Here is a 23389-nt window from a genome sequence, read left to right on the forward strand (position 1 = left end):
AGGCATGGAGGCTCACGCCTGTACCCACAGCACTTTGGGAGGCCGACGCGAGAGGATCACGAGGTCAGGAGTTCAAGACCAGCCTGACCAACATGGTGAAACCCCATCTCTACTAAAAATACAAAAATTAGTCTTGCGTGGTGGCGCACACCTGTAATCCTAGCTACTGAGGAGGCTGAGGCAGAAGTGCTTGAACCCTCGAACCCAGGAGGTGGAGGTTGCAGTGAGCCGAGATCATGCCACTGCACTCCAGCCTGGGAGACAGAGCAAGATTCCTTCTCAAAAAAAAAAAAAAAAGTCAAACAATGTCAAACATCTTCAGGAGGTTGAGGCAAGAGGATTGCTTGAGCCCAGGAGTTCAAGACCAGCCTAGGTAATATAGCAAGGCCCTATCTCAAAAAAAAGTAAAAAGTCAAACAATATTAGTTAAATTATGGCATCTGACAATTAGTACTATACACATTATTACCCTATCAATATTTTCTATTAGATTTTTGCATACAGCCAGTTCTGCTATATAATGCAACATATGTATTCCTAAAAATCAGAACACTATGCAGTAAAAACCAGAGCCATCCGGGTGTGGTGGGGCACGCCTGTAATCGCAGCACTTTGGGAGGCGAAGGCGGGCTGACTGTTTGAGCTAAGGAGTTCCAAAGCAGCCTGGCAACATGGAAAAACTGTCTCTACAAAAGTATAAAAATTAGGTGGGCGAAGGCTCGCACCTGCAGTCCCAGCTACTTGGGAGGCTGAGGTGGGAGGATAGCTTAAGCTGGGAGGCCAAGGCTGCAGAGAGCCGAGACTACACCACTGCACTCTGGGGAACACAGTGAGACCATTTCAAAAAAACAACAACAAAAAACAGTGCTTATGAGAAAACGAGTTCAAGCCACAACTCTCAGAACCTTCATCAGTGACACGTTAAAAAAAATAAAGACAGGAACCTTGTAAAAGTAGTAGCACAGTTTTATACATGTGAAATGGTTAAGAAATACATAACTATTACAATAAATAAGTCACCTTGCAAAACATCTGCGGTTTGCTTGTGGAGTGGCTTTTTTTTTTTTTTTTTTTTTTTGAGACGGAGTCTTGCTCTGTCGCCCAGGCTGGAGGGCAGTGGCGCAATCTTGGCTCACTGCAAGCTCCACCTCCCGGGTTCAGGCCATTCTCCTGCCTCGGCCTCCCGAGTAGCTGGGACAACAAGTGCCCACCACCACACTCGGCTAGTTTTTTTCTATTTTTTTAGTAGAGACGGGGTTTCACCGTGTTAGCCAGGATGGTCTTGATCTCCTGACCTCGTGATCCACCTGCCTTGGCCTCCCAAAGTGCTGGGATTATAGGCGTAAGCCACAGTGGAGTAGACTTCTAAAGGGCTGCAGCTTCTGAGTTACTGCAAAATGGTTAAAGGAATACTGTCTGAAATGGGTGGCAAAGTTGTAACACCAGATGTGAATGGGTATGGTTCATAACACATACAGGAAAATAAGGTAGGTATTTGAAGAGCATGTGTATGTGTATCTTTTGTATATGTCTACACTGCTCAGTTTAGCTGCATGCATTTTTCTGCATTCACCTAGTGTTTCCTAGGGATTTGCACATAAGCAAACTCAAAATTTACATTATGCTCAAATCGTTCCCTAATATACCACCCACACTGAACAAATCTGTTTTCAAAACAAGTGTTACAGCGGAACTGACTGTGTATAATTTGGTTTAAAGACTGAAACAACCTATATCAAAACAATAATGACTACATCTGGATGGCATGATAATGATCTACAAAGAACTTATATTGCTTTTATAAACTGATGAAGATGAGATTTAAAGAACATATTTCCAACATACAAAATCCAACCAAACCTTAAATAGTAGCCTTCATAGGCTAAGGGTTTTTTAAAAAGGCTAAATAAGTAACGCAGATTCTTTTTATCATCTCCCTTTCCAGAAATGCCAAATAAATCACTTTTATATTCTTATTCTCCATTTAGAAGGAAACCACACAATCAGGTAAAAAATGTGATTATTATGCTAATGTACTGTTATTTAGGGTCAAGGGCAATGGAGATAAACACTTCTACTCTGCATGAGAAGAACAGAGAAGCTCACAGAAAAGGTGACATTTGAGTTCAATCTTGGAAAAATGAGTAGGGGTTCATCACATGGACAACGACATTAAAGACAGGAAAACATGCATAAAAGCATAAAAAGGCATGGCATGTCTGGAGACTAGCAGTACTATACTGAGACAGAAGGTGTAGGTGAGGGAGTGTGGGGGAAGCTGAACAGGGAAGCAATGACCAAGCCACGTGAAGAAATGGGGCCGTGTCCTGAAGATTATGGGAAGCAATTAATGTGTTCTGAACTGAAGAGGTAATGTGTTCTGAATTGATGACATGATCAGATGAGCTAACAAAGACTACTACCAGTTCAATGAAGAAGATGCATAGACCATGGTGGGCGGGGGAATAGCAAATGTGAGGTACTTAAGGAGTGTATTAAACAGAAACAGATGATAACTGGGTATCAGGAAAGGGAAGGGTTATGCATCTCAGTATTGTAGCTGTTATAATAAAATTCATCAATAAAAAAATCTGAGGCTGGGAGCAGTGGCTCATGCCTATAACCTTGTACTTCGGGAGGACGAGGTGGGCAGGTTGCTTGAGCCCAGGAGTTCGAGACCAGCCTGGCAACATGATGAAACCCCCATCTCTACAAAAAATTTTAAAAAATTAGTTGGGCATGATGGTGCATGCCTGTAGTCCCAGCTACTTGGGAGACTTAAGTGAGAGGATCACTTGAGCTGAGCCCAGGAGGTCAAGGCTCCAGCACTCCAGCCTGGGTGACAGAGAGAAACCCTGTCTCAAAAAAAAAAATAAAGATACCTGGGTAAATTGTTTTAAGCACTATCAGAAATTTGCCCTAACCGTAGAATATTGTTATTTTAAGTTTTGTCCCTGCTTTTTCAGTTTTAAGAGACATAAGGAATATGGGAGGCCAAGTACACCTTTTCGGAAATTAGCTATCTCTTAGTGGAGAAAGATTTAAAAGAGCCGTAATCACTCAATGTGAATCTACTTTCTAAATGGCTGCTGCCCTCTACTGTCTCTCTGAATTCACTTTATTTATTTATTTACTTATTTATTTGTCAGGAGTAACGTTAAGCTTAGAGTTAATGAAACACCAAAAAAAAATCACAAGATAGCAAGAGAGCATACTCAATTTATAGCAATATATTAAGAAAAAGAAAAACTTTTAAGCCATGATTTTGCTTTTAAACATAGTATCTTTGGTCTATTTTCTTGTAAAGAAACTTGGGAGACTAATTTGTAAAATTAGTCTCACTTTTTACTTTCTCCTTGCAGTCAGTATGCTAAAGAGCTATACTGAGTTCTGCAAAATGCCAATTTTTTTTTTTTTTTTTAAAAACCTCAAAGAGATCCTTTAGGGAGTTCCCAATGACCAGGGTACACGTAGAATTCAACAAATTTCAAATATTTTGTGTAAAAGAAAAGAACACAGCTCTGAGCATAACACACGGAAAACAGATTTTCCCCTGTAACATTTTCCAGGCTAAGCCACTTCAAATACCTGAACTGGACATCAGCTGCAAGACGTATAATGTGAAGCATCTGATTTAGATAATGTTATGATCACTCATAGGTCTATATAACTTAAACCTAACACCAGAAAAGTAGGAAATTGTTGACTTGTTGCAAACTGTCATCAAGTATATTAGACTGTGCCTATACAGGGAGGTTGAGGAAGGAAGCCAAGTAACCCTCAACCCCAATCCCTAACTTCCTTAATTATCTCAGGGAGTGAGAAAGATCACCCAAGGAATGTGTAGAGCAGTACTTCTTACCTTCTGAGGGAGAGGAGGGTATTTACATATGTTTTTTGTTTCTTCCGTCTCTACCAGGAAAGACATATATACCTTGGGATATCTGATGAAAGTTACAAATTCCCAGCCTGGCCAACACAATGAAACTCCGTCTCTACTAAAAACACAAAAATTAGCCAGGCGTGGTGGCACATGCCTGTTAATTCCAGGTACTTGGGAGCCTGAGGCAGGAGAATCACTTGAACCAGGAGGCAGAAGTTGCAGTGAGCCGAGATCACACCACTGCACTCCACCCTGAGCCACAGAGTGAGACTCCATCTCAAAAAACAGAAAGTTACAAATCCTTTCCCCGGAAAATATACACATACACAAAACGTTGCACAAAGTTTCAGGAAGCCTCTAAAAACTCATTCAAAGAATCCCAGCTTAGCCAGGCACAATGGCTCAAATCAGTAATCCCAGCACTTTGGGAGGCCCAGGCAGGCAGATCACTTGGAAGTCAAGAGTTCAAGACCAGCCTGGCCAACATAGTGAAACCCCCATCTCTACTAAAAATACAAAAATTAGCCAGGCGTGGTGGCACACACCTGCAATCCCAGCTACACAGGAGGCTGAGGCACAAGAATCGCTTGAACCCAGAAGGCGGAAGTTGGAGTGAGCTGAGATCGTACCACTGCACTCCAGCCTGGGCAACAAAGTGAGACTCTGTCTCCACAAAAGGAAAAAAAAAAAAATCCCAGCTTTTCCTGTTATTAAGTGAAATGGGAGCCAAAAACAGAACTTGATAAGGTAAAGGAACACTTAAGAGAGCTAAAAACAAGGATAAAGAGAAATAACCCATGGAACAAAAAGAAAACCAAGAATACAAAAATGTTTAACATAACCTTAGGAGAGTTTCAAGGCCAGGCATGGTGGCTCACACCTGTAATCCCAGCACTTTGGGAGGTCCGAGGCGGATGGATCACGAGGTCAGGAGTTCAAGACCAGCCTGGCCAATGTAGTGAAACCCCGTCTCTACTAAAAAATACAAAAAATTAGCCAGGCATGGTGGTGGGCACCTGTAATCCTAGCTACTCGGGAGGCTGAGGCAGGAGGATCATTTGAACCTGGGAGGTGGAGGTTGCAGTGAGCTGATTGTGCCACTGCACTCCAGCCTGGGTGACAGAGCGAGACACCATCTCAAAAAAAAAAAAAAAAAAAAAAAAAGAGTTTCAAGATTAAAATTTTCAAGATCAGTGAACTTTCGTTAAAGACTATACCAAGGCTGGGCACGGTGGCTCACACCTGTAATCCCAGCACTTTGGGAGGCAGAGGTGTGTGGATCACCTCAGGTTGGGAGTTCGAGACCAGCCTGACCAACATGAAGAAAACCCATCTCTACTAAAAACACAAAATTAGCCAGGCGTGGTGGCAGGTGCCTGTAATCCAGCTACTTGGGAGGCTGAGGCAGGAGAATTGCTTGAACCTGGGAGGCATAGGTTGTGGTGAGCCGAGATCACGCCATTGCACTCCAGCCTGGGCAACAAGAGCAAAACTCTGTCTCAAAAAAACAAAAAAAAAAAAGAAAGAAAAAAGCGGGGAGACTATACCGCATTCACTGGATTTAGCAAAAAATAAAGGTCACCTAGTAAATGCCATTTCAGTACTGTGGTCAGGGCTGGAAACCAGATGAATGAATGGAAGATGGCAAGTGCAGGCTTTCAGAAACCCAGCTGGGAATGGAAAGAGGGAGAGAGAGATATTAATAGATGGTACTGCAAGAGGACCCAGGAACAAGGGTGCTTTTTTTAAAAATAGATGCATGCATCTAAAAATACGCACTGGTAAAGGGCCAGTAAAGAATAAAAGCAAGTAGAAAGTAAGGAGTAAGAAGTGCGGGTGGGATGATGGGGGAAAAAAATTAAGAGAGTTCCTAACTTAAGGCCAATATGCCCTCTTGAAAATAAAAAGGTTATTATTTACTATGTGATGGTAAAAATATATGAGAAAAAAAATGATCAAACAGCTGATTTAAATGGTGAGAGTGAATTGTTTAGATAGCCTATCTCCATAATTGTACCCTGATTCCATCCCTAATACTGGTCAATCACCTGTTTCTAGCTGGTCCTACTGGAATAAAACAAGAGGTTACAGAATCAGAAAAGCACAGCAGTGGAAGACACTCATTCACAGAATGGAGAAAGAGGCACAAGGGGGATACATGGCTGCCTACACCACACTAAAAGAATATGAAAACAGCAAAGTATAAAGACTCATTTTCCTTTTTTTTTGAGACGGAGTTTCACTCCTGTTACCCAGGCTGGAGTGCAACGGCACGATCTCTGCTCACCGCAACCTCCGCCTCCTGGTTTCAGGCAATTCTCCTGCCTCAGCCTCCCGAATAGCCGGGATTACAAGCATGTGCCACCACGCCCCGCTAATTTTGTATTTTTAGTACAAATGGGGTTTCTCCATATTGGTCAGGCTGGTCTCGAATGCCCGACCTCAGGTGATCTGCCCGTCTCGGCTTCCCAAAGTGCTGGGATTACAGGCGTGAGCCACCGTGCCCAGCCAGTAAAGACTCATTTTCTTTTTTTTTTTGTTGCCCAAGCTGGAGCACGGTGGTGCGATCTCCGCTCACTGCAACCTCCACCTCCCGGGTTCAAGCGATTCTCCTGCCTCAGCCGCCTGAGAAGCTGGGACTACAGGCGCGCACCACCACATCAGCTAATTTTTTGTATTTTTAGTAGAGACAGGGTTTCACCGTGTTAGCCAGGATGGTCTTGATCTCCTAACCTCATGATCCGCCTGCCTCAGCCTCCCAAAGTGCTGGGATTACCAACGTGCCCAGCCAAGTCTCATTTTCTTTAATTCTGCTTTGGTGGAAGTAAATGCAGGTGCTCTAAGTTTTATCAGTCTAAAGAGAAGCTTTGACTATACTAGGAATACTTTTTATAACACAGGTACTTTGAGAAAATAAGCACTTAGCTACCTCTTGCACTAGATAAGGGAAAAGGTTTCTATAAAATTTAAATCTATACTTATTTTATATCTCGTCATCATAAAGTTGTATTTCTTTAAGTCTGTCTACAAAGGAACAACAAAGCTTTCCCATAATATCAAAAGGTATGTTTTAATAGTTCTAAGCGATCATGATTAAGTAAAATTTGAAGATGCTTTATATTAAAAAAAATTTTTTTAAATTACTTTGGACCCCACATTGCCTAAAAATTTTTTTAAAAAGTAAAAAATGCTTTATGTATTAGACATAACAATATAATTACTAAAATTACTGGAGAAACATGGTTAAAGTTTAAAACTATGCTTATTAGAGCAAGGTGATTTTATCTACCAATATTGTATTAATATGTGTCTTTGCTCACTTTACTCTGGTAACTTCACTTTGAATTCAACTGTTAGAGACCACCAAGACCCTCTATCTTAACTCTCTCTCATAGGTGTGCTGTGTGAGTTAATTCCAACAATTCTATTATTAGCCTGTACTGTTTTGTTAAAGTTCCTGCATGGCAATGACCCCTGATCAAGACATAAAAAATACTGATTGAATGGTGTTGTTTTGTATTTGTGGGTCAGGGGATATTTAGGTGGTTTATTATCAGCATTGTTTAATGTGATTGATGAGTTGCACTTGGTCTCAATGAGGCTCTTCCTCTGACCTCCACTGAAGAGGCTAGTTAGAGAACAGGAACATGTCCGCTTGACAAGAAAAATATTAAAAAGCCCAGTGAAGACTCTATTTTGGGCTCCTAGGTTCCAAGGTGTCCTGTGAACACATCCTGCTCTGAGAGAGAAAATGCACCCCACCACAGACTTTACACAACAAAGGAAAACTGGAACTTGCACCCGAACTCTCTGGATGACTTGCTATGACAGCCTTTGACTGTGATGCATATCCTTACCATAATCCTGCTACTGGATTGTATCCTTCTCCTGTAATAAACTGTAGATGTATAACCAATGCCATTCTAGGCCCTGTGAGTCTACTTTGGCAATCAAACCCTTTTTCACTGCCTCTGTCAATGCAATAGGCCTTAATCACGAACTAGTAACTCTAACATTCATTTCCAAAAAGCAAAAATTTCTAAGCTGTCTCATGTCTCTTGGCTTCTGACATGAAGCTAAGAGTCAATACAAACCTGTTATTAGAAGTCTGAACATGGCCAGGCTCTGTGGCTCACACCTGTACTCCCAGCACTTTGGCAGGCCGAGGCAGGCGGATCACCTGAGATTGGGAGTTCGAGACCAACCTGGCCAACATGGTAAAACTAAAAGTACAAAAATTAGCCAGGCATGGTGGCACATGCCTGTAATCCCAGCCACTCAGGAAGCTGAGGCAGGAGAATCGCTTGAACCGAGGAGGCAGAGGTTGCAGTGAGCCGAGATTGTGCCACTGCACTCTAGCCTTGGCAACAGAGCGAGACTCCTTCTCAAAAAAAAAAAAAAAAAAGAAATCTGAATGTGTCCTAAGAGTGAGTCACCACCACCAACTTTATGAGGACAGCACATTGCCAAGTATATATCGTATGAGTTGAAGGAAAACAAAAAAAAAAATCATCTGTTACCTTCATGTTTTTCCAGAGCCTGTATAACATTAGGTAGTTGATTTATACCCTGATAGAGTCGGTAACAATCTTGTAAGTTTGCTGCTTGTCTTTGAAACTTCTTGGCAAGTCGGTTAAGATCTGGGAATCGACGAAGTAAATCTTCTTGTAAAGTCTGCCTCAATTCTGCATCTTCTACAAAAGCTTCCACTAAATTCAATCTGAAATAAATTAACTTGAATTAATCTAAAATATTTTAGTATAAAATTAAAATTTGTCAACTAAGCACATAAGTCTCAACTAAATAAGCTCAAAATTCCATTTAAGAAGCTTGAATCTGCTGGGCACGGTGGCTCACACCTGTAATCCCAGCACTTTGAGAGGCCGAGGCAGGCAGATCACCTGAGGTCGGGAGTTCGAGACTGGCCTGACCAACACGGAGAAACCCCGTCTGTACAAAAAATACAAAATTAGCCTGGCATGGTGGGCTCATGCCTGTAATCCCAGCTACTCGGGAGGCTGAGGCAGGAGAATCGCTTGAACCCAGGAGGCAGAGGTTGTGGTGCACTGAGATCGTGCCATTGCACTCCAGCCTGGGCAACAAGAACAAGACTCTGTCTCAAAAAAAAAAAAAAAAAAAGCAGCAGCTTGAATCTAGGCTAGGTGTGGTGGCTCACGCCTGTAATCCCAGCATTTCGGGAAGCCGAGGTGGGCAGATCTCAAGGTCAGGAGTTTGAGACCAGCCTGGCCAGCATGGTGAAACCCCGTCTCTACTAAAAATACAAAAAAATTAGCTGGGCATGGTGGCGCGTGCCTGTAACCCTGGCTACTCGGGAGGCTGAGGCAGGAGAATTGCTTGAACCCAGGAGGCGGAGGTTGCAGTGAGCCAAGATAGCGCCACTGTACTCCAGCCTGGGCGACAGAGCGAGACTCCATCTCAAACAAAAAAAAAAAAAAAGAAAGAAAGAAGCTTGAATCCTGAATCTATTCTGAAACGTTAGCTTTTTTAGAAGGTGGAAATCTCTGTAAGACTGTGAGGCAAACATTTCCTGATTAGCTAAGTCAAATTAATGTTTAATTAAGCAGTATCGTAAGACACTGACATACACCCAATTTTGTTTGACTTTCATCAAACAGACATGCCTTAAATAGGAGAAAGAATTTCATTACTGGGACATTGTTACAGACACACTGTTGCACATGTAAATAGTGATGTTTAATGAAACAGAATTACAGTTCAAGAATGTTGCCAAATCCAATACTTAAGTGTATCTCTTATACATTTTTAGAATGCTTTCTAAAATTACCTCTTGACAGTACAAAGCCAAAAACTTAATTAAAAAACTAAAATAATTTTACTGCTTCCCAAAGTCAATAAAATCTCAGCTTGTTTCAAGAACGATAGAATATGTAGTTCACACTGCTTCTGTAAGTTATTGGAAATCAGTGACTTTTCATTTTTTTCAGTGTAACTACAGCAAGAAATGTCTTTACATCACAATCCAGCACATACATACATAGATCTATGATTAAAATAGGTTTCACAAATCAATACTTACTACTCTAATTATGTGATACACTCTATTTTCTTTCTTTTTTTTTTTTTTGAAACAGAGTCTTGCTCCGTCGCCCAGGCTGGAGTGCAGTGGTGCAATCTCGGCTCACTGCAACCTCCAGCTCCCGGGTTCAAGTGATTCTCGTGCCTCAGCCTCCTGAGTAGCTGGGACTAGAGGCGCATGCCACCACACTCTGCTAATTTTTCGTATTATTAGTAGAGACAGGGTTTCACCATGTTAGAGCCAGGAAGGTCTCGATCTTCTGACCTCGTGACCCGCCAGCCTCGCCTCCCAAACTGCTGGGATTACAGGCGTGAGCCCACTCTGCTATTTTCTATTTTATTTAATTCTTCAAAAATGCTCTTTGTCACCTACTAATTTAACGACCCACTACTGGGTCACACCTTGCAGTTTGAAAAACAATGTTGGAGATGTTACTAAAGTAATAGCTGAAAGGTAAATTACTGAAGCTGAAAGGTAAACTAACAATCGAAGGTGGGAAAATGTTCCTACATATTTTACACATCTCTAAGTACAGTTTTAGAGAAGCTTTTCTGGAGGCCACAGGCATTACAGATGACTCAAGGTTCGGAATGCTATCAGATGAGCAACCATCTTCCTTATGTTTATGAACGACGTGACAGTAAACTAAACCTGAAATTACACAGGTATAGAAAGGAAACAAATCGGCTTTCTAAATTGAGTAGCTGGGACTACAGGTGCCTGCCACCACACCCGGCTAATTTTTTTGTATTTTTAGTAGAGACGAGGTTTCACTGTGTTAGCCAGGATGGTCTCGATCTCCTGACCTCGGGATCCGCCCGCCTCGGCCTCCCAAAGTGCTGGGATTACAGGCGTGAGCCACCGCGCCCAGCCCTAAATTTCTTAACTATTTACTGACATCACCAGCATTTACAATTCCTGTGTTACCAAAATGTTTATCAAGCATGTTATATGTGGAAAAACATGTTATCTCCAGAGTAAACACAAAATGGCCATATATAAAAACACATTTAAAGCATAATTTCTCAATCTTGGCAACACTGCCATTTTAGGCTACATAATTTTTTGCTGTAAGGGGCTGTTCCATGCTTAACAGCATCCCTGGATTCTACCCACTATACACTCTCTTCCTCAGCATGACAACCAAAAATGTCTCTAGACACTGCTGAATGTGCCCTGGAGGGAAAAACTGCCCCAGGTTGAGACTGCTGGCTTAAAGGAACTTGAATTAAAATTCACTTTGTAAGAGAAAAGTAACCTAAACCATGTCCAGCTAATGTCTAGGCAGCTAACAACAGATACATGTTTTTTATGGAAAATGCCAAATTAGTGGGAAAACAATTTGCTGCCAAGTTTATAGCCACATCAATGGGGCTATAAACAAACATCGAGATTAATTAGGATGCCTGCTGCTCCAGAAAATATTTTTGTGGCATATAACTCTACATGTGAAAAAAGAAACAATGGATGTAGTCAAATTACACAATCCAATAAAGCAAATTTTGGGGGCTTTCCTAGCTAAGCATTGGGCTTCACCAAGTCTAGTCCAAGGATCACCAGCATCAAAATCACTTGGAGGTAGATAATACAAAATCCCCGGGAGTGGGGCCCAGCTGTGAAATCTCATGCAATTATTATGCACACAGCTTGATTCTTAGGCTCACAGAAATTTGAATCCTAACAATCACAGAAATCCCTTAGTTATTTTAATAAAGCAGGGAGGCCAGGTGCGGTGGCTCACACCGGTAATCCCAGCACTTTGGGAGGCCAAGGAGGGCGGATCACGAGGTCAAGAGATCGAGACCATCCTGCCAACCAACATGGTGAAACCATATCTCTACTAAAAATACAAAAATTAGCTGGGCGTAGTGGCGCACACCTGTAGTCCCAGCTACTCTTGAGGCTGAGGCAGGAGAATCACTTGCCCTGGGAGGCACAGATTGCAGTGAGCGAGATCGTGCCACTGCACTCCAGCCCCGGCGACAGAGCGAGGTTCCTAATTAGCCGGGCGTGGTGGTGGGTGCCTGTACTCCCAGCTACTCGGGAGGCTGAGGCAGGAGAATGGCATCAACTCAGGAGGCAGAGCTTGCAGTGAGCCGAGATTGCGCCACTGCACTCCAGCCTGGACGACAGAGCGAGACTCCGTCTCAAAAAATAAATAAATAAATAAAAATAAAGCAGCAAAGGAGGTATAAAGGGGCAAGAAACGAATGACAAAGTCTATTGCTGGCTGACCTATATATACCCTCACTTTTCCTTTTCTCTTCTTTCCATAAAATTCCCATAATCCTTGTGGGCGACTCTGAGGCCAATAGTAAAAAACATCACAGAGAATATATTTCTGATAAAATAATCTTATGGCCAGGCGCAGTGGCTCACGCCTATAATCCCAGCACTTTGGGAGGCCGAGGCGGGCAGATCACGAGGTCAGGAGATCGAGACCATCCTGGCGAACATGGTGAAACTCTGTCTCTACTAAAAATACAAAAAAAAAAATTAGCCGGGTGTGGTGGTGGGCGCCTGTACTCCCAGCTACTCGGGAGGCTGAGGCAGGAGAATGGCGTGAACCCAGGAGGCGGAGCTTGCAGTGAGCCAAGATCACGCCACTGCACTCCAGCATGGGCAACTGAGCAAGACTCCGTCTCAAAAAAATAATAATAATTTTATGCTTCTTCCCTGTTCCCAGTATTTTATCACTACTGTTTCCTTTCAAACTGACCAGAAAATAAATCATAAGTAATCAACAGGGTTGAAGAGCCCATAAGCACACATATCCTTTCCTCTCCTCGGTGGAAGAGGTGGCTGTGCATCCCTACCTGTGAACTGAAAGGAGTCTGTGCAAAGTCAGCCAATTTTGTACCTCTGAAAAACTGATTTTCTACTGACTTTTATACTATATGATGTCTCACCTATTCAAGAGAAATTATTAGAAATAAAAAATTTATAAATAGATACATAGTGAAACGGAAAAAAACTGTAAATACTGTTGGGAAGGAATACAAATTGTATTCCTAATACGATCCCATATTGTTTTTAAGTGTTATCTATGTGTTTAAAAATATATATCTGTATACATAAAGGAAAAAAAACCCTGGAAGGGTAAGAACACAAACTAAACTGTTAACACTGATTACCACCATAGATTAGGACTGGAGGTAAAGTAGAAGTAGGGGTGTTTACCTTCTTAATTTATTTTTTAAAAACATGATGTGACCCTGTAGTGCTTTTCAAATAAAAAGTGAAATTATTTTTAAAAAACACAAATTATGAGATATAGCAATGATAAATAAGAAGCCATAAATGCACACTTTTGTTGTACTTTTACAAATTGTTTGCCAACAAATTGTAAAACAGCTTTCTCTCAAGCAGCAACAGTAACACTTCCTATTTGCTCTTCATATCCCTTTCACATCTTACAAAGGATAAACCAAGAATAAAGCAAACGTGGTAAGAGAGAACCAATGGGGTTTTGTTGTAAAGAACAAACAAGGTGGATAGATGGACTACTGCTAAGTGCTGTAGAGTAAGAACAGAACACTCTAAACTTAAAAAATCAAAACATCTCTTTCCTGTTTTTTTTTTTTTTTTTTTTGAGATGAAGTTGTGCTCTTGTTGCCCAGGCTGGAGTGTGCAATGGCTCTGGTCTTGACTCCTGACCTCGGGTGATCCGCTGTCCTCAGCCTCCCAAAGTGTTGGGATTACAGGCGTGAGCCACCGCGCCCGGCAAAACATCTCTTTCCTTTTTGTCTTATTTCTCCAAAGCCCATGAAGAGAGCTGACGCCTCTAGTTGGTCCTTACTGGTTTTAAAAGATACTCAAACAGGCCGGGCACGATGGCTCTCGCCTGTAATCTCAGCACTTTGGGAGGCCGAGGCAGGCGGATCGCACGGTCAGGAGTTTGACACCAGCCTGACCAACACGGTGCAACACCATCTCTACTAAAAATACAAAACTTAGGCCAGGCACAGTGGCTCACACCTGTAATCCTAGCACTTTGGGAGTCCAAGTGGGTAGATCACTTGAGGTCAGGAGTTTGAGACCAGCCTGGCCAACATGGCAAAACCCTGTCTCTACTAAAAATACAAAAATTAGCCAGACGTGGTGGCGACGTGGTGGCACACGCCTGTAATCCCAGCTACTCGGGAGGCTGAGGAAGAAGAATCGCTTAATCGCTTGAAACCGGGAGGTGGAGGTTGCAGTGAGCTGAGATCACACCACTGCACTCCAGCCTGCATGACGGGAGCAAGATTCCATCTCAAAAAAAAAAAAAAAAAAAAAAAAATTAGCTGGGGATAGTAGCCCACGTCTGTAATCTCAGCTACTCGGGAGGCTGAAGCAGGAGAATTGCTTGATTGAACCCGGGAGATGGAGGATGCAGTGAGCCAAGATTGCACCACTACACTCCACAGAGCAAGACTCTGTCTCAAATTAAAAAAAAAAAAAGATACTCAAACCACTTCCAAATGATTGGAATGCCTTATCTAGATCAAATCTTTATTAATTTTTCCTTATCAATGGACATATTCTCTCCAAACTGGATTTCATATATGGCATATCAAACATAATTTTCAGAAAATTCAGAAACAACCATCAGGCTTCTTTCCTTCCTAAGCCCCCCAATTTAAACCCAAATAACAATTGCAATATTCAAAAGAATAAAATGTCAACCTTTCACTAATTTCCCAAAAATTAATTTTAATTAAAATGAAATTTAAGTTATTTCACAATTTTCACCTATAAAGTAGCATTAAGGACCGGGTGCAGTGGCTCACACCTGTAATCCCAGCACTTTGGGAGGCCGAGGTCAGCGGGTCAAGACCAGCCTGGCCAACATGGCAAAACCCCATCTCTACTAAAAATACAAAAATTAGCTGGGCGTGGTGGCGGGTGCCTGTAATCCTAGCTAGTTGGAAGGCTGAGGCTGGAGAATCATTTGAACCTGGGAGGCAGAGGTTGCAGTGGGCAAAAATGGCGCCGTTGCACTCCAGCCTGGGCGACAAGAGCGAAACTCCGTCTCAAAAAAAAAAGGAGAGATAATGTAACATTAAGAAAGAAGTAATGGGCCAGGCGCGGTGGCTCACACCTGTAATCCCAGCACTTTGGGAGGCCGAGGCGGGCAGATCATGAGGTCAGAAGATCGAGACCATCCTGGCTAACATGGTGAAACCCCATCTCTACCAAAAAATACAGAAAATTAGCCGGGCGTGGTGGTGGGCCCCTGTAGTCCCAGCTACTTGGGAGGCTGAAGCAGGAGAATGGAGTGAACCTGGGAGGCAGAGCTTGCAGTGAGCGGAGACTGAGCCACTGCACTCCAGCTTGGGGGACAGAGCGAGACTCCATCTCAAAAAAAAAAGAAAAAAGTAAAATGGCAAAGAAACAACAAGCTTCTAAAAAACAAAGCACAAAGCAACATACACACAGCACAGCTCTCTCAGCCTTTGGCCCAGATATCATTAAAGGCCTAATAAATTGCTAGTTTCACAAGTCTATTCAACACACGATTTCAGTAATAATTACAGTTTCAGTTTATGTTTCTGGCTAAAACAAGCTTAAAGAAAAAAACAACTACTCTGCTGTTTCCGTGACAATGCCAATTTAAAAATCACAATTTTAGAAGTATCACGGTTATTGTTGGCATAACATAGTATACTTATCAATCCTACTCAATAAAATGACTCAGCTGTATGCAATTCTGAGAGTCAACATGCAAATTAATACTGTATTAAATTGCATACAGCTGAGTCATTTTGGGGCTCAGTTAACCCCTAAAATTCTAACAGAATTAATCAAATTCTTGGTTTGCTTTTTTTTTTTTGAGACAGAGTCTCACTCTGTCACCCAGGCTGGAGTGCAGTGGCACAATCTCAGCTCACTGCAACCTCTGCCTCCCAGGTTCAAGCAATTCCCCTGCCTCAGCCTCCCAAGTAACTGGGACCACAGGTGCACGCCGCCACACGCAGCTGATTTTTTGTATTTTACTAGAGACGGTGTTTCACCGTGTTGCCCAGGCTCGTCTGGAACTCCTGAGCTCACAACTGTAATCCCAGCACTTTGGGAGGCTGAGGCAGGCCAAGGCAATCCGGCCGCCTTGGCCTCCCAAAGTGCTGGGGTTACAGCCACTGCGCCTGGCCAAATTCTAGGTATTTTAAAAATCAACATTGTGTCCCCTTTTTAACCCTACCATTTCTAGGCTTTCATTTTAAGAGCTGACTGGAATTGGTTGGGCATGGTGGCTCACGCCTGTAATCCCAGCGCTTTGGGAGGCTGAGGCGGGTGGATGGCTTGAGCCCAGGAATTCAAGAACAGCCTAGAAAACATGACGAAATCCTGTCTCTACCAAAAATACAAAAACTAGCTAGTCTTATAACTCAGTCTCCAGATAGATTAGATAGATTAGATAGATAGAATAGATAGATAGATTAGATAGATAGATAGATGATAGATAGATGATAGATAGATAGACAGATTAGATAGATAGATAGATAGACAGATAGACAGATAGATAGGTTTTTTTCAAAAGTGGTGACTGGAATTGCCTGACAGCGTATTTAAAAGGCTCAGAGCAAATATGGTTCCTAAAGAACTGTAATTACAAGTTTATAATTCTTTTTTTCATCTGTCCTACATATGGATTAATGAGGTCAAAACCACCCATTTGATACATTAAATAGCAAATACTGTGCTAGGCCTAAAGATTTTTAAAAAGGGTAACTCCCAACAGTCCTTATGTTTATATATGCACTTGGAGTGTTGCTCTTTATCCTTATAAACTTTTTCTTTTGTCATTTATAGATTCATCTGAAGCTTTGGTAATTTTTCATTTTTAATGTCAGAATTCTGTAAGGAACATTGAACATATGTTAGCATATAAAATAGTTTATTCTTGTGAAAATGCTGACAAAATAATTTGTATATTGAATTTGGCATTTTTATTGCCTTCTAGTTTAATATTGAGTATTTCTTTTTATATAAAATAAGATTAGCATAGCAATCTTTTTTTTTTTTTGAGATGGAGTTTTGCTCGTTGCCTAGGCTAGAGTGCAATGGTGAGATCTTGGCTCACCGCAACCTCCGCCTCCCAGGTTCAAGTGATTCTCCTGCCTCAGCCTCCCGAGTAGCTGGGATTACAGGCAGATGCCACCACACCCAGCTAATTTTGTATTTTTACTAGAGACAGGGTTTCTCCATGTTGGTCAGGCTGGTCTTGAACTCCTGACCTCAGGTGATCCGCCCGCCTTGGCCTCCCAAAGTGCTGGGATTACAGGCGTGAGCCACCGTGCCCAGCCAGAGACGTATTTCTAATTAAGATTGCTACATTAGGGCTGGGCGCGGTGGCTTGAGCCTGAGGCGTGCGGATCGCGGGGTCAGGAGTTAGAGACCAGCCTGACCAACATGGCAAAACCCTGTCTCTACTAAAAACCCAAAAATTGGCCGGGCATGGTGTGCTAACCTGTAATCCCAGGTACTCAGCAGGCTGAGGCAGGAGGATCGCTTGAACCTGGGAGGCAGAGGTTGCACCGAGTAGAGATTGCACCATTGCACTCCAGACCGGGCGACAGAGTGAGACTCCACTCAAAAAAAAAGAAAAAAAAAAAAGAAATATGTCTCCAAGTAAAGTATGGAAAGGTTGGCTTTGAAAAGAAATAAAAGTGTTATTTCTTCTTCTGAGAAAGAGCCACAGAGTAAAAGAGTGGAAGTACAGATAAATTTTGAGGTTTTAAGTGTTAAGGAAGAAATCATCTGCTTAGAGGTAGGAGACAGTTGAAGGCTTAAGGGAAAGTAAAAAATTGGGGGTTGGTCACTACAATGAGTCACACAATAAAAGTAACATCCAGTTATCACTGAAAGCTAGAAAGCATGAAAGCACAATGGGACCTATCAGCATTGTGTGACCTTCTCCAGCAAATTTTTTTCTTTTTTGAAGACCGGGGATAGGGAAGGTTCTCACTATTTTCCCAGTGTGGACTTGAACCTGTGATCCTCCTGCCTCAGCTTCCCAAGTAGCTGGGACTTCAGGCACAAGCCACCATGCCTTGCTTATTATAAATAATTTCGGCCAGGTGCAGTGGCTCACGCCTATAATTCCAGTACTTTGGGAGGCCAAGGTGAGTGGATCATCTGAGGTCAGGAGTTTGAGACCAGCCTGGCCAACATAGTGAAACCCTGTCTCTATTAAGAATATAAAAATTAGCCAGGTGCGGTGGTGCACGCCTGTAGTCCCAGCTACTCAGGAAGGCTGAGGCAGAAGAATCACTTGAACCCGGGAGGCAGAGGTTGCGGTGAGCCAAAATCACACCACTGCACTCCAGCCTGGGCGCCAAGAGTGAAACTCGGTCTCAAAAAAAAAAAAAAAAAGAGACCAGCCTGGGCAACATAGTGAGACCTCGTCTCTACAAAAATGAAGAAAAAAGAAGAAACAAACAAATCCTGTATAAGGAGTGTATCTTTTTCTTCCTAGTCTGTGGTATTTCAACGTTTGGCCTTGAAAGCCACAGGCCCTCCCCACTTGCTGCTAAAAATCATTGTCACCAAGAAAAAAATATTTCTTCTTACCCTACAGGTGGGGTAATAAGCAGATAATATTTTGACTCATAAAGCCATCCTCACAGATGTTACTTCTAATGAACAAGTCTTGTAAAACCATTAGATTTTAGAAATTATTGCTATGTCCCGTGAAAGTAACCTTTCCTTACCCTCTTCTTCAAAAATCTACTTTTGATAGATAGCTTGCTTTCTAAATAATTATATTAAGTGACATTTCAGGTTTCTAAAGGGTCTAAACACATGCGTCCTCCAGTTCTTAAACCAGAAGGGGATCACTGACACTTCCTCTATTCCCATAAATTGGAAATTAAAAATATAACCAATGACCTATAGCTTGAGTGTTAAATTATCAATCACTTCCTTTAAAAAAATTAAAGAGGAGAGAGAATAGACATACTTGTTTTGCTTGTGTAGGCCCAGACTCTGCTTGGAAGGATGTTCAAGAAACTAACACTGTTGCTCCCAGGGCAGGTGGTGGCAAAATACAACAGGAAATGTGACCCTGGAGCCATGCAAGACACAGGCTCTTTATGGAGCTGACAGAGAAGGGGGGATGACTTATCACTGTATATCCACCTGTCCTTTATGAATTTTGACACGTATAAATATAACTACTTATTCACAAATAAAAATTAAAAATTGTAAATTGCCCTAATTACTTGCAAATTATCCAGTCCTTCCAATCTCTTTTTTTATTGATACCTCATAATTGTACACATTTGGGGGTTTGTAATATTTTAATACGTGTATACAAGGTATAACACTCAAATCAGGGTAACTGAGGTATCCATCACCTCAAACATTTATCTTTGTTTGGGGATCCAATCATTCCAATATTGTTTTTGTTGTTGTTGATTTTGGGTGTCTTTTTTTGTTTGTTTGTTTGATACGAAATCTCGTTTGTCGCCCAGGCTAGAGTGCAGTGGCACGATCTCGGCTCACTGCAACCTTTGCCTCCCAACTCAAGCGATTCTCATGCCTCAGCCTCAAGAATAGCTGGGATTACAGGCACACACCACCATGCCCATCTAATTTTGTATTTTTAGTAGAGATGGGGTTTCACCATGTTGGCCGGGCTGGTCTCGAACTCTTGACCTCAAGTAATCCGCCTGCCTCAGCCTCCCAAAGTGTTGGGATTACAGGGGTGAGCCACCGCATCTGGCCTGTTGATTTTTGTTTGAGACAGCATCTCACCATGTCACCCAGGCTGGAGTGCAGGGACATGAATATGGCTCACTGCAGCCTCAACCTCCTGGGCTCAAACAATCCTCTAGCCTTAGTCTCCCATGTAGCTGGGACCACAGGCACATGCCACCATGCCCAGCTAAATTTTTAAAAATTTTTTTTTGGTAGAAATGGGGTGTCATTTTGCTGCCCAGACTGGTCTCAAACTCCTGGGCTCAAGCAATTATCCTGCCTCAGCCTCCCCAAGTGCTGGATTATATGTGTGAGCCGCCGTGCCCAGCCTCAATTTCTTTTTTTTTTTTTTTTTGAGACAGGGTTTCACTCCATTGCCCAGGCTGGAGTTCAGTGGCACAATCACAGCTCACTGCAGCCTCAAACTTCTGGACCAGGGTGATATTCCCACCTCAGCCTCCCGAGTAGCTCGGGCTACAGGTACATGTCACCACACTGAGAATTTTTTTTTTCTTTTGTAGAGATGGTGTCTCACTGAGTTGCCCAGGCTGGTCTTGAACTCCGGGGCACAAACAATCCTCCCACTATGGCCTCCCAAAGTGCTGGAATTATAGGCATGAGCCATCGCACCCAGCCCCAATTTCTGGTTCTAAATCACTAAATCCCACTCCTCTTCCCCAACAAACCTGGCTTCAGAAATCACCTTAAATTCATCAAGCAGTACTTATGTATATTACCCCTCAAAGTTTTAAAACTTGTATCTAAAAGACTAAAATAAAATATATTGAAATACTAGTAATTTTAGGATAGTAGAATTATACAAGCTTTTATTTCCACAATTATAAAGATTTTCTGACATATATGTTTAGGTCACCTTAAATCTTTTCTAGAATAAAGAGTTAAGCGCTTCCTATACATCAGACCGTAAGTATTTTATGTATATTAAATCATCTCATGCTTATAATCCTATTAAGTAACTGTTTTATTAATGTCATTTTAAAGGTGAAGAAACTATGACATAAAGGTTGAGTAATTTACCAAGATTATACACAATATGAACATGTTCAACACCATACCATCTCAAATAAAATAAACTTTTTTTATAGTGAAAAAAAACTTATTTAAAAAAATGAGTTCTTTAATCAATCTAAGTCATTACTACTCTTACTATGTACTCTGTACAGTTAAATGGTAAGATATACTTGCAAAACTGCGTATTACAATAAGTGGTATAATCATGTGGGTAACTGCAGGTTACATAAAACTAACAAAAGTATAAACTAATAACATACCTCTCCTCTATTCTGTTCTTATCCATGAGAGGCTGTTTAATCCACTGGTTAACAAGTCTTTGTCCTTGAGGGGTTTTACACTTATTCAGCAAGGCAGCCAGAGACTGAGAGCCAGTGGTATCTTCAACAGAACCCTAGTAAACAAAAAAAAAAATAGAATGGCAAGCTCATTAGTGAAAACCTTACTATGCCATGAAAAACAGAGGAACAATAACATAATATTCTTCAAATTTCCACAAAAAGTTCCTCTTCCTAAGACCAACTTTCAACCTCTTAACCTCTTAATCTGTATGTTCAGCTGTACATTTCTCCCCCAGCCAAAACCACTTCACAATTACCACAGTTTAATTTTATTTGTTGAGACAGGGTCTCACTCTATTGCCCAGACTGGAGTGCAGTGGTGCCATCCTGGCTCACGGCAAGCCAGAACTCTTGGGGCTCAAGGAATCCTCCCACTTCAGCCTTTCAAGTAGCTGAGACTACAGGCGCATGCCACTAAGCCCCGCTAATTTTTTCTCTTTTGTAGAGACAGAGTCTCACTATGTTGCCCAGGCTGGTCTCAACTCCTGGCCTCAAGTGATCCTCCCACCCTGGACTCCCAAAGCGTTGGGATTACAGGCATGAGCCACGTCACCCAGTCACTTACTGCAGTTTTAGACATAAAACTTCTTAGAATGTCATTTTAAATTGCTAGGCCAGGCCCAGTGGTTTACGCCTGTAATCCTATCAATTTGGGAGGCAGAGGCAGGCAGATCACCTGAGGTCAGGAGTTAGAGTCCAGCCTAGCCAACAAGATGAAACCCCATCTCTACTAAAAATACAAAAATTAGCTGGGCATGGTGGCGGGCACCTCTAATCCCAGCTAAGTGCCTGAACCCGAGAGGCAGAGATTGCAGTGAGCTGAGAGCACACCACTGCACTCTAGCCTGGGCGACAACAGTGAGACTCCGTCTCAAAAAAAAAAAAAAAAAAGAATTGCTATTAGTAGTATACAAAATTATTCACAAAGTGAGGACTAATACTACATAGATAGCTTGAAACTAGGAAAAAAATAAAAAAGCAATTCGAGAGCAAGGCACAATGCGACACACCTGTAGTCCTAGCTACTTTGGAGACTATGATAGAATTGCTTGAGCCCAGGAGTTTGAAGCTGTAGTACACTCTGATGGCACTTCCTGTGAACAGCCACTGTACTCCAGCCTAGGGAGCATACATAGTGACACCAGCCTCTTTTAAAAAAAAAAAAAGCCTTGAAAAAAAATAGCAGAGCATGGTGGTTCATGCCTGTAATCCGAGCTACCACTCTAGAGGCAAAGGCAGAAGAATCACTTGAAGCCAGGAGTGAGTGAACATCCTGGGCAACACTGTGAAACTCTCCCAACTCTGAAAAAATTTTAAAATTAGGCAAGCTGTGCCTGTAGACCCAGCTACTCGTGAGGATGAAGCAGGAGGATCGCTTGAGCCCAGGAGTTCAATACTGCAGTGAGCTATGATTTTGCCACTTCACTCCACCCTGGGTGATAGAGTAAAGCCCAGTCTCTAAAAAAGTAAAAAGTAGGCCGGGCGCGATGGCTCAAGCCTGTAATCCCAGCACTTTGGGAAGCCGAGGTGGGAGGATCATCTAAGGTCAGAAGTTTGAGACCAACCTGACCAACATGGTGAAACCCTGTACCACCAGGCATGGTGGCAGGCAACTGTAATCCCAGCTACTTGGGAGGTGGAGGTTGCAGTGGGCCGAGATTGTGCCACTGCACTCTGGCCTAGGGGACAAGTAAGACACTGTCTTAAAAAAAAGTTAAAAAGTGGAGTGGGGGAGGGGAGAGAAAAATATAGCCATTTGAAGCTACTTATCTAATCCAAGTATAATAATATTTCAAAATATTTTAGCTCCTTAATAAGCTTCTTCAGTATATGTCAATGAAAACATTTTTTAACCATTCAACATTTTTAACCCTTTTTTTTTTTTTTTTTTTTTTTTTACCTGAAAAAGGTTAAGGGCTCTGACTGCTGCAATATCCAATTTCATGTACTGGCTGAAGTCAAAAGTAGTCAGTTCAAACTGTCCAAAATTGGAATCATCTGATAAGAGTTCTAAAAACTTGATTACCGCAGACAGTGATGAAACTGCAACCTAAAATTAAGAATTTAAAATTGAAGATTTCTATACCACTGGATCCAGTTCTAAAGATTTGAAAAAACACATGCAAAATGAAAATAAATTCTGAAGTGCCTCATTTTCGTTGGTGTTCCTTCCCAATCCAAACCAAGAAAACTAAAAAAAAAACAAAAAAAATCTCTTGAGATTTGAAAATGGTTTTTACAAGGTGAAAATTAACAGTAATCGCAGCATTATTTAGAATAGCCAAAAAAAAAAAAATTACCCAAATGCCCATCAAAACTAAAATGGGGGCCGGGCGCAGTGGCTCATGCTGTAATCCAAGCACTCTGAGAGGACGAGGCGGATGGATGACTCGA

General features: G+C 42.0%; 1 protein-coding gene across 3 annotated transcripts in view; it reads right to left on the reverse strand.

The window, feature by feature from the left end:
• MSH2 (mutS homolog 2) overlaps positions 1–23389 on the reverse strand; it is a 306776-nt gene that overhangs the window by 272484 nt on the left and 10903 nt on the right. For all 3 annotated transcript variants that reach the window (XM_054548211.2, XM_054548212.2, XM_024242414.3), the window contains exons 5-7: positions 22896–23045; positions 20915–21048; positions 8404–8603 (exon numbers count right to left, since the gene is read on the reverse strand). In XM_054548211.2, coding sequence (XP_054404186.1) covers positions 8404–8603; positions 20915–21048; positions 22896–23045 — 484 coding nt within the window. The remainder of the gene's footprint in view (positions 1–8403; positions 8604–20914; positions 21049–22895; positions 23046–23389) is intronic.

This window comes from Pongo abelii, chromosome 12 (genome assembly GCF_028885655.2).
Source record: "Pongo abelii isolate AG06213 chromosome 12, NHGRI_mPonAbe1-v2.0_pri, whole genome shotgun sequence".
Classification (NCBI taxonomy): domain Eukaryota; kingdom Metazoa; phylum Chordata; class Mammalia; order Primates; family Hominidae; genus Pongo; species Pongo abelii.